Raw genomic sequence first — 15,595 nt, forward strand, 5'->3', positions numbered from 1 at the left:
TATGCATGTTGGTGCCATGAAAGGGTTTTGAGTATTTGAGTATGACTTTTCATTTGTTGCATTTGAGATTTGTTAAAATAAATTGGTTTTGTTCCTTGTTTGGAGAAATGTGCTTATTTACTGCATGGTTTCTTTTTTTATTTTTATTTGCAAAATGTAAACACTCAGTTTCTCTCATAGTCAACTCGTAATTTCTTTGAGTTATGCATTCATTTGAAATATTAATTGAAAAACATACACTGCAAAAAAAAAAAAAAAAAAAAAAATTGTAAATTTACTTAAGATATTACAGGTAAGTCTAATTTTCAGAGAATTTTAACAGCATGTTGTGAGGTTTATGCTAAAAGGTGTACTCATTAATTTTATCCTCATTAAAAAAGTTTAACTCCTAAAGACATGAATTGTAATTTTGCAATATATGTAGGAAATCATGACCACTCACATTAAAATGAAGACTCCTGTCATTTCAGTAACCTAATAAAAGCTGTTTTATTCTACATGGAGAGGGTCCGCACATGGGGCTGCCATGTTAGGATCACAAGACCAGCCAAATACTATTCGCTTAATCTCAGTAACTGTCCTGTTATATGATAATTTAGGCCCTTTCCCACTGGCAGTACTAAAGCTCGTTTTATACTTTCCCCCGGGACAGCTGGACGGCCGTATGCACTGTGCGTACCATGAGCACTCCGACTGACCTGAGAAATATTTACTCTCAGAATATTTAATCAATCATGAAATGTGTCCCGTATTTCTGTTGGCTGTTTAAAAGAACTAGCAATGCCCAATTTGCGAATGAATAATAATTTTGTGTTGGTTCTTTTCAGTGAATTGGCCAAACAGGCTTGCAAAATGGTCTGAATTGATTCGTGATTCAGTACAATTCGTTCGGTCTGTGCTCTCACTGAATCATTTGGAGAGGGTTCTCACACAGTAGAACAGTTTCTGGATATTTACAAATACTGAGAACAAGCAGCACTGGATACAGTGGAAATGTACCAACAATCAACTTAAACAAAAGTCTGTCTTTTTGAGAGGTAACTTTGACAAACTTGAGCTAGTGCTCAATAAGTCAATGAGTGAGTATTTCAGTACAGTCATTTATGTTGAGTCATAAAAGCCTTTATTGTAAAAGATAATGTTGATAAATAGGTTTATAGTACTTTCAGCATGTTGTCCACTAAACTCAGTGTGTGCTGCATGGTAGTCTGACTGCGCATTTCATCTCTCACTCCAGCTGTAACACGCACAACTCTCGCGCGGTTTAAACTATAACCTGAAGACACAGACTTCGTCCAAAAACAGGAAAATGCTGCCTTCGGGTGCTGAGGTAGGATGAAATAAGGTTCTTTTTAAACTATTCCGATACCAGCTTCCTTTAACGTCCATTCATCCAAACAAAAGTATAACTCCGATCCTGGCATCATCCATCGGTGTTGTTGATTACGTTGTTTTTGCTGTTGAATTTTGCGTTCCATCCACGAATAAAAATGGTCGATACTAGATTACGTCACTAAGGTGGTAACTTTTGGCAGTCTCCTTGGCTGTTCTATTCCATCTAGAAAGTTACTAAAGGGCCTTTTCACTCATTGATTAAAGTAATCATGGCTGACTGTGAATGCTAAATTTCGACAATGGCATCTGAAACTGAAAACTACTGATTATAAATTATGATGCATCCAAGCCGCTAGGTGTCAGTGCAAATCCAAGATGACACAAAGACAAAAGTTACTGAGTGCACCTTTAAAACAAGAAAAAACAGAAAAAAACAAGTTTATTTTTGTTACTCTACTGGCAAATAGTTTTGTTTTTTCTTTGAAGTACATTTAATATTCGTACCCACTTGGCATATATTATTATTATTATTATTATTATTATTCGTTTTTGCTGAAAAAAGTAATATCTTGAAATTCTGCTTCTCAAGTTAATGTATCTTGTATTAGGAATGTTCAGATATTTTACTGGACAACAAGACAAAAATACTTAGTAGGAAAAAAAATATTTTTATTTTTGTATTTTTTATTTATTTTTTTGCATTGTAAAGCCTTCTGTAAAGAAGAGGCTTATGTCTGAAAACTAGAGCCTCTACTAGGCCTGCCCAGGTGGTGCAGAGTGATTAGAGTGGAGAGTAAACCCCACCCTTTCCCACCCACCCATTCGGGCTCTGAAGAGAGCCTAGTCTGCATGATACACCTTCCAAACAGTGCACGGACAGAACATGGGGTGACTGTTACTCTAAATGTATGATCCAGTCATTTCCTGGACTCAGAAAATGCAGGTGCGAGTAATCTGACACTAATGAGAAAAAATGGTTGTAATGAGCCATGCTATGAGAGGGATGGCACAAAGGTTTTTTACTTGAAACAAGATTTATCACAGTTGAATTGAAACCTTTCGGCATAGTATGGGTACTTTGTGTTGTTTGTGGCCCTGATGGTAGCAATATTACAAATATAACAATCTTTTTTTCAGTCTAATTTTTACAATCTTATATAACAATGCATGTCTGCATGTATGTAACATCTTGTAGGCCAGTGGAAATTGCATAATTTGCCTTCGTCTGCCTTTGTGAACTTCTGGTTTACTTGTATTTGACTCCATTAAGTTATACATTTAAATGTCATGGGTAATGACTGCTAATATGCCAAAGACGTTTGAGGCAAAAAGCATTATAATTGCTCTCCTTACTCTTTTACAATGTAAGCTTCAGGCTCAATCGGAAATGTGTTTTATATTAGTGCCAGAACCCCCAAAAGAGAGAGAATAATTGCAAATTATTTTTTGATAAAAGGAAAAATGCAAAGTGCTATCTCTCACTCTAAGTGTTTCTCTAATTTAGTTGGCATCTTTGCAAGGCTTTTAATCCTGCATTATGGCCAAAATTTGCAGCCATCCCTTTGGAGCCTGTAACTATGACCATGGTGGCTTAAGAATATCACAAATGTAATGTTTATTTGTGGCACTTGTATTTAGAAAGACATAGTTTATGTAAATGCCCCAAATGCATAAAAGATCGTCTATAGTGGTACTTGCTTATGCAGATTAAATGGGTGACAGCATCATGAGTTATAGTAATAATGCAGAGTGATCTTTTGTAGATTAGCTGGCTGCTGTAGTGTTGCATAAGAGTAGACTTACAGTGACCCACCTTGCTAATCACACTGTTGCCTGCACCCATTATCTTCTGTCTGATAGCCATGAGCTTGGGGTTTCCTAACCTGGTAGGACTCTTTACAACGCACACCATGCATCACATGATTTCATATATAAAAACAGAGCTGCTAATATAAAACCTAAGCTCTTTTACATTTTAAGACCTGATCTCTCAAAATAGTGACAGCAGTAGCAGGATTATACCTGTCGCCATGTAAACATTCAACATGTGACCATGATTATTGTCAAAATACAGAATTATGCTCAGTCTTTAATCTGCAAATTGCATTAGATAAAACTGTTTGTATGTTTTTAATCTTTGCACAAAATTTGTTATATTATTTTTGCTTGTTTTGACCATATAAATCAGTTGTATATTGATCAGTTCCTTTTAAAACTACAAAATATACATTACCCAAAGAAGTTAGTGTAGCCAGTACTTCTGAACAAACAGTCTGCAAGATTACTCTCCTAATTTGTCAGCAGCATTTGTGCAAAGTCATTAGGTTGTATGGTGTCATTGCATGTGAGAGAACAAAAATCAAACAGAATGTGACCACATTTTCTAGTGGTTGTTTTCTGTTGGAGTTTTCAGATGGTGCTTTTAAAGCAGGACAAAATGAAACTGATCTGTCCTCTGAAATCCTGTTTTCAATGGATTTATTGTTTGGATAAAGAGGCTTTCTTCTGGACCACTCATCCACAGTTCCCCATAACTGCCTAATGTGGTGCCGCCTATTTCAGCTAAACTATTAGGATAATTAAAAAGAGGAATTTCACTGATTTAGTCAGTCCCTTTCTTCCTCCGTTTTTTGGTCTTTTTTTTTTTTTTCTACAAAAACAAAATACCTCTGATAGAGTAAATTGGTACAGTTCACATAATTGCAGGTAAAAACATGAATGTTTGGTAGTCTGCAGTGAAACCTCTACAGTATGTTCAGTGTCTACACTGAGCCTGTTATTTAGCCCTTTTGCACACGAAAAAAAGGTGCTAGAAACTGACGCAGGATGTTATTGAGTTTCAGCTACAAGCCATTTCAAGTTACAGCTCTGTTATTTAAAAAAAAAGCTAATATTGGGTTTGGACTTTTTGGTCCATTAAGAACACAGAGTAAACATGTGAAACATCTTGTATGTTTTACATTTTGCCTAGCATCACCAAATGGAATTGCAAAAATACTCACTGTTTTTAAACAGATTCCAAAAAATTCTCCCGTTTTCCATTGGTTGTACAAACAGATAGTCCTGCCCCAAACTCACACTACTGATTGAGCCAATTTTGTCTGTTCAGGCTGCTCAAACATGCCACAGTGTTACACTTTAAAATTAAATCAACCTACAAATGGCTTAGTTGACTCTGCAGATTAAACTGGGATACAAGAAATAATTTTAACATCGAAAAGCAAAAATGACACACATCAGCTTTAAGTGAAAATTTGATCAAATATCAAGTTCTTCCGTTCTGTAGCCAATCTTAACATCATTGTGTTTATAGATCTTTCTTTCATTTATTTATTTCTTTCTCTGAGTAAATTTGTACAGTTTACAGATTTACATTGCAACTTATACCCATGACAATGCCACTTTTTTGTGTGACTCTTACATGACCCTTTCATTTACTTTGGAATATCATGCTGTTGTACAGTACTTTGATTCATTTAATGAAAAAAATCCACACAACAGAGCAGGTGTACTTAGGGAACTACTTAACCATGTTCCCTTGTGGGCTGCCTATGCATTATTTCACCATGCAGAAATAATTATGAGAATTGTAAACACATTGCTGTCATATGTGTACAGAAACTTAACTATCAGTCATTTAAATGTTTTGCTTAGTTGTATGCAGTTTGCTTTTGTATGCAGTTGTTTATTAATTTATGTGCTCTTGTGGAAGAGACACTGGGATTCAGTTTTAATGTTTGCGGATATGCATAGATATTGATGCAATCATTTTTCAGCAATTCAATTTACAGGTATAAAGCTGCATTATCTTATCAGGTGGCTGCTGCACATGTGATCTGAAATCAAAAGGCAATTTTTTGGAGAAATGTCCTCTGGTCTAATGAAACAAAAATTGAACTGTTTGGCCATAATGACCATTGTTATGTCTGGAGAAAAAAGGGTGAGGCTTGCAAGATGAAGAACACCATCCCAACCGTGAAGCATGGGGGTGGCTTTGCTGCACTTCACAAAATAGATGGAATCATGAGGAAAGAAAATTATGTGAATCTATTGAAGCAACATCTCAAGACATCAGCCAGGAAGTTAAAGCTTTGTCGCAAATGGGTCTTCCAAATGGACAATGACCCCAAGCATACCTCCAAAGTTGTGGCAAAATGGCTTAAGGACAACAAAGTCAAGGTACTGGAGTGACCATCACAAAGCCCTGACCTCAATCCGATAGGTAGGACTGAAAAAGCGTGTGCGAGCAAGGAGGCCTACAAACCTGATTCAGTTATACCAGTTCTGTCTGGAGGAATGGGCCAAAATTCCAGTAACTTATTTGAGAAGCTTGTGGAAGGCTACCCAAAACGTTTGACCCAAGTTAAACAATTTAAAAGCAATGCTACCAAATACTAACAAAGTGTATGTAAACTTCTGACCCACTGGGAATGTGATGAAAGAAATAAAAGCTGAAATCATTCTCTCTACTATTATTCTGACATTTCACATTCATAAAATAAAGTAGCGATCCTAACTGACCTAAGACAGGGAATGTTTTCTACTATTAAAGGTAAGGAATTGTGAAAAACTGAGTTTAAATGTATTTGCCTAAGGCATATGTAAACTTCTGACTTCAACTGTATATGTTTGTTTTTTTTTCTTTCTTTTTTTTTTTTATGTTTCGAAATGTATTTTGGACATGACACGGGCCGAATTTGAACCTGTGTCCCTGACCTGTGAGCAAAATTATGTGTTGTGAGGACTGCCCACTGGGCTGTTGTTCCAATAAGAATATTGCCTTTTTACAAATTACACAGTTTTTAATAGAACTTTCACAGTTTAACATTTCAAAATATGACAGCACACAATGCTTCAATATGCAATGGTTCTTGAGAATTACGTCAAACCAACAGAAATTAGGAAGCGGTTCATTCTATCTGGCTTTTGGTCAATACCACATGATTCAGCACAGTGGGTTTTATGTGTGTTTGTTAAGATGCAGTAAAAGTCTACGTTTAGAGTTTTCACTGACCCTGTTATTTAACCCTTTTGTAAATGAAAATGAGTGCTCAAAACTTAGTTAGAATTTTATTGAGTTTATTGAGTATGACTTTTTCTTCTGCAAAACACAAAGAGGAATTTTAAAGGATGTCCTGTTCACAGATTTCCATAAAATAGCAGTTGATATTCATTTTAAAGCTTAAAAAGGATCCAGAAGTGTAATAAAAGTAGTCCATGTGACTTGAGCATCATAGTCCTTGAAGTCTATTGAAGGCATACCGTAGGTTATTGTGAAAAACAACTCAAGTTATTTACAATTTATTTAAATTAATTATTTTTTTTTTTTTTAATTATTATTCATCTGTTTGTGTTCTGCAGAAGCGAGAACGTCATATGGGTTTGGAACAACATGAGAGTATATGTAGGCGAGCCCGGAAATTTAATTCGCCATGGGTTCCCTCTGGATTTTCCTATGGGTTTTTATAATGGGGTTATTGAACTGAGTAAAATAAGGTCTGTGGTAAACATTACTCGACAATACGTGGATGTTTTGTTTTACAACATAAATTACACACTTTCATACCTCAAATGTGAATTTTGAAGTCGCAGTGTTTTTTTTTAAAAAAAGAGTGCAATTCAAAATGGCTTCAAAATTCATGTTTGAGGTATGAAAGTGTGTAATTTATGCTGTAGAACAAAACGTCCATGTATCGTCAAGTAATTTTCATAACAGACCTTATTTTACTCATAAGATCAAAAACACTGCAACAAACACAACCAATATGAAAACCCGGAGGGAACCCATGACGAATTCTCTACCGGGTTTTCGGACTACAACCTGAACAGCTCTATTCCTGTAACTAATTTATTTCCTCCATTGTTTGTGTGAAAGCCAATCTTCACTTCAGGATATGTGTATCACTAAAGCAGTGAGACATATTTAATTGAATGTTGAGCAGTGGATAGAAAACAACCTCAGAGAGTATAGTTTAAAATTCACCTATAGAAGCGCATAGAAGAGCAATCAAAAATGTACATTTTTGCAGTTTGTTTGTGATGATCAGAATTAGAAAAAAAAAAAAAAAAAAAAAATGACAGTGTCCTGACAGATTAACAGTGGTTAAAAAGTCTTACTAACCTGTTTCTGAGGAATTAAGAATACCAGGATAAACTGCTATCATTTGCCAGTCACCTTTTCAATTGAATTGTCTTACACAAAGCACCAAGTTTTTAAGCATTTTAGCTACTTCTCAAGTTTTAGTTTGTTATAAAGAATTTAAGAAATAATATGACATTTTCAATAAAGACAGAGAAGACATCTGTTATACTTTAAACATAAATCTAAAACACCAACTTCCTTGTTTTCAATTTCACATTGTCTTATCAATATTGGTTATGTAAGCAAGGGTTTGTAATGTTTCTGTGACAATTCCATTGGGAATTTGAAAAGGGTTTTTGAAAAGCAGTCAGAAAATGAAGCTCCATGATTATAGCACAGGCCTGTGGGAGGGTTGTGGCATTGATACTGCTATTTACTTGAAGGACGCACGGACTTTGCGTCCCTTGAGAGGTTGAGGGGGTCTGTAGTTGTCAACCATGCAGCAAGGTGTCTCTCCTTCAGAAGTGAATAACAGGCTTCGGAACTTAGCCATCTAAACAAAGACAGAGAGAGGGAGTTAATTGTTCTTCTTTTGGATTGTGGTGTTTAGTGTGTTCTTGGCAGAGTCTTATTACACCCTATATTTACTATATTTAGCTCCATGTTCATTCATAAAGCACTTGCCAGAATTCTTGTACAACCTCTAGAATAGGCTGACTAACCACTGAAGACTAAAATTACTTCTACAGTCTACCAGTTTACAAATGTTTTGTCAGAAAACTGAAAAAAATGTGCTTCTTGTGGTAAATTATTATTTTTTATCTAAATTAAAGGAATAGTTCACCCAAAAATGAAAATTTGCTGATCATTTACTCACCCTCAGGCCATCCAAGATGTATCTGAGTTTCTTTCTTCATCAAAACAGAATTTAAGACTTTAGGATTTCTTTTCAGCGTGAAATTAAATCTTAAAAGGCTTAAATTCTGTTTTGATGAAGAAATAAACTCAGATACATCTTGGATGGTCTGAGGGTGAATAAATTATCTGCAAATTTTAATTTTGGGTGAACTATTCCATTAAGTAAAAAAAATCTTGTTTAATATGGCTGAAGTAATTTTAATTGTTATCAAGTACAAATACCTCTTTAAGGTATCAGCCTCACATTTTCACTTTTACAGTTAAAAAAGACAATGAATGGCAAAAAGGGCAAAACATTTGCTCATTTTTATCTAACACTGACATAACACTGGTATAGATACTTATGCTTTGTTGTCAAGATTAAATTTAAGTTTACTAAGCTCATATTGTCACATGTTGGGAAGACACATGTTGGGAAAAGGAGTATAGGGCCTAATTAATTTAACACAGTGCACAATTATGTTAACACACGGCATGTGGCCTGTGATGTTATATTCAGTGTTGGGTAACATTACTTTTAAAAGTAACTCATTAGAATATTGCGTTACTCCTTAAAAAATAACTAAATTAATTAAAAAGAAATTTTTTATGGAAAATAAAGCGTTATTTTACTTTTGCGTTATTTTTGCATTACTTTTTTCACAGCTACTTTCTCTTCTGCTATGCTATGCATTCCATATAAATAAGCCATGCACTGCATACAATAAACATTACAGGTCATGCTAGCTACTGTACAACACTCATGTCAAAACAACATACTAAAACAAATATTTAGAAAGATACATCATATTTATAATAAAGAATCAATAACATGAATATGCACAGTGTTGGGTAAGTTACTCAAAAAAGTAATTAATTACTAACTACTAATTACATCTCCTACAGTGTATTTAGATTACGGTACTAATTACTCTGTCTGAAAAGTAATTGCATTACTTATTACTAATTACTTTCCAAAACCCTTATCAGCCTGTTTTATATAGAATTGTGTTATAGTCTATTCAGTATTTAACGCAATTACATTAGAAGTAACTGTAATTAAATTACTGAAAAATTAAGGGTAATCCATTACTTTCCTTTTTTCAATGAAAAAGTAATTACTTAGTAATGCATTACACCCAAGTCTGAATATGCATGATTTGTTTTTCAATCACATGGCAGCCAGTATGAATAATGAAGAATAACCACTGTCTTACCGAAAGCAGCAAAGTCTAACACTTGAACCTGCATCGTATGTCATCATGTGCTGTGCCCATTGACAATGTCAGAGTCAACTTAAGATGTTTTTCAAAAGTCAGGATAAAATTCAGTGGGGAATGCCAGCCCAACATGTTCAAGGAATGTGTCTGATAATAAAAGAATATTTTATATTAAGTCATCTCAGTGTAGCTTGTTTTGAGTTGATCCACGGTGCATACAGACACCACAACTTCAAAGGCGCATGTTGATACAACTTGAATGGAATCGTTTTTAATGCTACCAAAATGTCATAAAAACAATTTGTTTCATGAATCAAACTACTTTTTTTATTATAAAACAAAAATTTAGAATATTTTTAGAAGCTAAGACATATTCTCTGTGTACACAATCGATGTAGAACGTTCGGAGCGACTGTTCCAGAGTCTTTTCTCATCCCATTCTCCTAGTTACAGGGAGCTGTAACACGGAGCAGTTCGGCTGCATAAGCTAGTGAATTGAGCGAGTATTTCACCCTGTGTATCATGTCATAGCCAGTGGAAGACTAGTCTTGTAATCCCTCTGCCTAAACACATTGATTTTTTTTATGCAGTGTGTATTAACACATGAATCAATCGCGTTTCACTCAACTGAATGTTGACCTCATTTTACGCTAAAACACAAAATGCACATGCGTGTTAGCGAGTTGATTGACAGGCAATGTCTGTATCTAAAAGGTGATTGGCTATTTTACTAGCAAGGCGGGACTTCCTTTATACATCCATTGACTGTTGAGTGCTAGAGCTTCTTGGTTGGGCATTCCAATTTCTCCCATTCATTTAAATAGAAGTGACTCATCTCTGCTAAATAGTCTCTGGCCTCACACTCTATAGAAATACAGTGCCCATCATGCACTACGTCTCCTCCCCAAAGTTTGCACAATTTTACTCCTGATTTCTCGCAGTACAGGGACATTAGAGGTGTACAAAAGCAACGTGTTACTTTATTTAAAAAGCAACTCTGATATTATGGTCTAAAATAAAAAATATTGTGTTACTTTACTCGTTACTTGAAAAAGTAATCTGATTATGCAACAAGTTACTTTTAGCACGTTACCCCAACACTGGTTATGTTTTACATCTTACTAACATGAGAAGTTAAACAAGTAACTGTACACATAGGATACTTCCTCTTCTAGCTGAAATATAATTATAATTCCTCTTCTTTCTAAATTGAGTAATACCAGTGGTATTTTAATGGATTATAAAAAAGTGTCAGCCTGTAAAAGCCAAAATATTGCCTTTAATAAATACACAAATTAGAAATAACAGGATTAAGACTACAATAAAGACCTCATTCTTCCACAGTACTATATGTATGGGCATTAACTTCTATCTTAAAGGCACAAGCCTACCTCAAATATGTAACTGACAGTCAGGCAAGCAAAAAGCTTAAGATAATGTAATCTAGAAAGAGCAGAAACCTATGGGGAACTGATCTTCCTAGTTTCAAACTAGGTGTGACGTACAACTTTGAGACCTTATTATACTATGTAAGCAGACTATGTATTTGATTAAGGTAAGTATTTACTTATTAATTATCAACTCAGTGAGTGAAAAGTTATTCATTTAAACATTAAGTAAAACTTTAAAAGTAAGATTTCCCCTTCTTAAAGGAATATTCCGGGTTCAATACAAGTTAAGCTCAATCGACAGCATTTGTGGCATAATATTGATTACCACAAAAATTATTTTTGGCTTGCTTCTCCTTTAAAAAAAAAAAAAAAAAAGCAAAACTCTGGGTTACAGTGAGGCACTTACAATCGAAGTGAATGGGGCCAATTCATGAACATTAAAATACTCACTATTTCAAAAGTATAGCCACAAGACATAAACAATATGCATATTAACATGATTTTAGTGTGATACAATCACTTACTAACCTTTTCTTTGTAACGTTATAGCCAATTTTACAACTTCGTTTAAATGACAACGTAACTCCATAAACCAGACGATTTATTCAACTTTACAGCTCAAATTATACATAAGTTTTAACAGAAGAATTAAAGTAAGTGCTTTTATAAAATAATAAGCTTCACATTTCTGCTTTTAAACCCTCTAAATATTGGACCCATTCACTTCCATTAAAAGTGCCTCACTGTAACTTCGATTTTTGCTTTTTGTAAAGAAAAGGGACTAGTCAAAATTAATTTTGTGGTAATCAACATTATGCCACAAATGCTGTTGATTGAACTTAATTTGTATTGAACCAGAAATATTCCTTTAATTAAAAAAAGAAAGAAAAAAAAAGTGGCAAAATCATGTTGACTCTAAATGACCCTGTCTTTACCTTGAAATTTTTACTGCACAAATAACAGTACATGAATAACAAATTATGCTCATTTTAGATGCAAAATTAAGTACCTGAGTGGGGCTGACACTGATTGGTTCTTTCAGAACAATCCAGGTGACACTCTCCAGTAGAGGGGGTGTGGTCAGAGATCCATCATAAGTCCAGTAATCCTGAGAGGCAGGCAGCAAGGTCCTAGGATCAAAGTTGGCAAATGTAGTCTGCCTGCCCTGGAGGCAAAACATGCTACAGTTAGTTAATAAAATAATTAATGTATCAAAGTACAAATGAGAAAAGAAAATATCCTAATTCGTGAGGATAGGTGAGAAGTGACAGTTAGCATGTTAATACCTTAGATTTGATGTCATCAAGGGCATCCAGAACTTTCTGAAGTCTTGGATTGGCAGAACCGATCTAATTAACAGAACCACACAAAATATCAATCATTTCCAAAAAGACTCAATCATTGCAATTCATGACATGCTTTTGGCAAAAATCCTGACCTTGAGAAAAACTCCAACCACCGCAAGGCCATCAGGTTTACTGGCAGCTTCACCAAAGTTTGGGTACTTGGCGTTCCAGTGAACAAGATGAAGCTTTAGAAAGAAGGAGATATGTTATGATACATTCAGTACGTATGAATTTTTTTTACTGAATTAGCTTATCTCTGTATATTTAAAAGAAGGGATTAACAGATTTCATGAGGGTACATCACTGAAATATTCAGAGCAGTCTGAGCTATAATTAGTTTAAAGGAAAAGAAGTTCAAGAATTAGAACACTCTGAACCACACCACAGAAGACTGTTGTCTTTGGTTGCTTCAGTTGTAAAAAGGTACATAGAGAGAACCATTACCTCACAGGGGAACTTTGTTCCAGCAATAGTGTGCTCTGAGCCCCTGTCATCACTGGCTCCCCAGTGGAAATGGAACTGTCTCAACCTGTATGTCCCAGTAATAGGGCCTCCACTCAGAGCTACACACACAAACACACAGTTTACATTTCAGTCATTCTGTTTCTTCTTCAACAGCAGTCCATTAAAATAAACATTTATTTCTTTGCCATTAGAAAAGCCTTCATCACTTTGTAAAACAGATTTTTAAAAACTGTATTTCAGAATCACATTATCTATTAAAGGTAGAGAAATGATAGCCCAAAACACATCTTCTGGTACAAATGTTAAAAAGTCTTTAAATCTGGCTTGTCACACACTGACATTAAAAAATACTAGTCACTGCACATTAATGCATCTCAGCAAACAGTGTGTCAGGGTATGAATAGACTGGAGGTATATCCTAATTAACTAGTACAAGGACTGCAGAAGTCCAAAATATTAGAGGGGACAAGCTAGCATTTAAATGTCAAGACATAACCAAGTGCAATATAGACATAAGAAGAAGAAGAAGAAAAAAAAATTTCCATTGTAAGAAAAACTATTCATAAAGTCAACTACTTACATTTCCTGTTGGGCAATGTTAACATGAGTGGACTAATTTAGAGATTATTTGGAAAGTTCAGTCGCTATAGCTAGCTCTTTTATCTCTTTTCAGAATGCATGTTGTATGCAGTAAGTGTTTGTAAAGATTTTTTTTCTATTGTGTTTCTATGGTACTGTCTTTAAATGCATCTTTTCCAAGCATATGTATGAGCACCCTCTTGAAACAGTCATTAAAATTCAGCACATGGTTCTCTCATTGACCAACCATGGAATACAGCATTGATATGTGGACCTATTCTTTCTCCCATAAAAGAATACATTAGCACTTGAGTACACAGAGGTCTGAGTGCCTCATTGCCAATGGCAGAAGAAGGAAGCCTCATCCATTGCTCACATTTCAGCAGCGATACAGAAATATGAGAGTGATCTTTACATCAGCATCAGTCGCACTGAAACACATTTGCTGCCATACTCATTATGTTTAACAGAAGGTAAATTGGAGTTAAGTGAGATGGATCTCAGTGAGAGTCCCTGTGACAAGGACAGATAAACACTAACATTAGGACTGATTTCCAATATGAGTAACAAAATGCCACATTTCAAGGATGCAGTTGAAGAAATTTGTCATTACATTTTCAAAATCATGCAAATAGCCTTGCAGTGGGTTCAAGGGCAAATACAAATATGCTAACAAGGACATGCTAATAGAGGGGAGCCAAAACATTGTACATGCAAGCCACAGACATACCCCTAGATTATCAATGCACATGAAAGTCTGACTATGTCGAGATAACATATCTGCCTGCTCAAAACTGACTCAAAGGACAAAATAAAATAAAGTACAGCCATTGCTAATGAGCTGCATCAAATTTTTGTTTGGTAACAAAATTGCACAGTTCTCAAAAGGATGTAAAACAAGCACAAGTCTTTACATACATTGTAATAATATGTTACATGTGTAACACCTTTACTTGAGCTTCTGTACTTGAAATGCTGCGATATGCTTACTTGAGCTGTCATCGTCATCAGCAAAATCCACTTGGAATGAATGGCCGTTGTTGAGAATGCCCTTGGCGGTGGCAGGGTCATATTTCAGTTTAAGATGCTTCAGAGAAGGGTCGTGTTGTGCTTGGGTGGGTACAATATCAATAGGAGACTGCCTGGGTCCGTTTGCAATGGGAAAGCTTTCTCCCCACTTTTCCGGCCCTGTAATTACAGAATGATAGGGGAAGATGAAAAACACTAAGATACATTTTTTTAGTATTTTCATGCACAAGGACCTTTTCATAGACTCAAGGTCAGCTACTCTTTATCTAATTTAGTTTGCTATTGTATTTTATATATATATATATATATATATATATATATATATATATATATATATATATATATATTATTTATAAATAATTTTCTGCACAGAATAACCTAGTGGTCATAATCTATCAAAATAACTTTCCTGTGCTACACCTGATGTATGCATGGTCACTTTAAGAGGCTATTCAGCTTTTGAGTTAAGTTTTTTTCAGTATGTAAGATTGTAAAAATCTTCTTGACAGGCATGATGACTCAATATATTCCAGCATGGTTTGTCAGGTAACCTACAAATTTGATTAATGTGGTAACATCTAAATTAAAAGATTTTATTCAGGTAAAAAATATATAATTTAATATGACCAAGTTACACCAACAAAAATAATTTTAAGCGTCAGACAAGGTAAAAATATTTCCTTAAGGTAACAACTACATGTTTTGCTTTTTATTGTGTAATTTAGTCCTAATTAATTACTAAAGACTGAAAGAGTAAATAAAGAGAAAAAAGTATAAGTAAAATTGGTCCTACCATCATGTGATCCATAACCCCAAGAATGAGACATGATTATATGTGCCTTTCTTTCTTTTCTGCTTATAAGACCTGGATGCTTAGGAGCAGTATCTGCTAGTTATCCAAACTATGTCAGCCTTTATATAGATTTCCCTTGCTGGTATCTATCTCAACCGAGTGGGCTTGGCCACATCATCTCCGCGTAGCCCGTGAAGTATAGGCTACAGGAGGAGCCATTTAGAGGACACTTGGAACAAATCAAAAGATCTTCCGTCTTTTTAATTTTTTTTTTCCCTTTCACCATTGCGATGCTCCGATTGATGATGCGGCTCAGAGATGCTCTCGCGCAGGGAGAACTGATGGGATGCGAACATTCCAGATGAGAGATCCTTGACTGATCGTATATTTGTCAGTCGTTCACGGTGCATGTTCAGTATAGCAAACCTCTCCATTCTTGGTTTTTCCAGACAATTCAG

The 15,595-nt window shown here is 35.0% G+C and overlaps 1 protein-coding gene and 1 long non-coding RNA gene across 3 annotated transcripts; one reads left to right on the forward strand and one right to left on the reverse strand.

Moving 5' to 3' along the window:
- Nucleotides 1-1,729: 1,729 nt before the first annotated feature.
- On the forward strand, nucleotides 1,730-6,834 carry LOC127442381 (uncharacterized). Its single transcript, XR_007897476.1, has 2 exons — nucleotides 1,730-2,278; nucleotides 5,152-6,834. It is a non-coding gene; the product is annotated as an uncharacterized LOC127442381 (long non-coding RNA).
- On the reverse strand, nucleotides 6,398-15,321 carry LOC127442377 (carbonic anhydrase-like). 2 transcript variants are annotated; one of them, XM_051700363.1, is made up of 8 exons: nucleotides 15,138-15,297; nucleotides 14,306-14,503; nucleotides 12,716-12,834; nucleotides 12,364-12,456; nucleotides 12,212-12,274; nucleotides 11,935-12,090; nucleotides 9,532-9,681; nucleotides 6,398-7,970 (listed from the first exon to the last, which is right to left on the reverse strand). In XM_051700363.1, exons 1-7 carry the CDS (start codon nucleotides 15,169-15,171, stop codon nucleotides 9,547-9,549), a joined length of 798 nt encoding a protein of 265 aa, XP_051556323.1. In that variant the 5' UTR covers nucleotides 15,172-15,297; the 3' UTR covers nucleotides 6,398-7,970; nucleotides 9,532-9,546. The 2 variants fall into 2 exon arrangements, with proteins under 2 accessions (XP_051556323.1, XP_051556324.1); XM_051700364.1 differs by lacking the exon at nucleotides 9,532-9,681 and having other exon boundaries at nucleotides 15,138-15,321.
- Nucleotides 15,322-15,595: the final 274 nt, after the last annotated feature.

The sequence above is a fragment of the Myxocyprinus asiaticus genome, chromosome 6 (assembly GCF_019703515.2).
Source record: "Myxocyprinus asiaticus isolate MX2 ecotype Aquarium Trade chromosome 6, UBuf_Myxa_2, whole genome shotgun sequence".
Lineage (NCBI taxonomy): Eukaryota > Metazoa > Chordata > Actinopteri > Cypriniformes > Catostomidae > Myxocyprinus > Myxocyprinus asiaticus.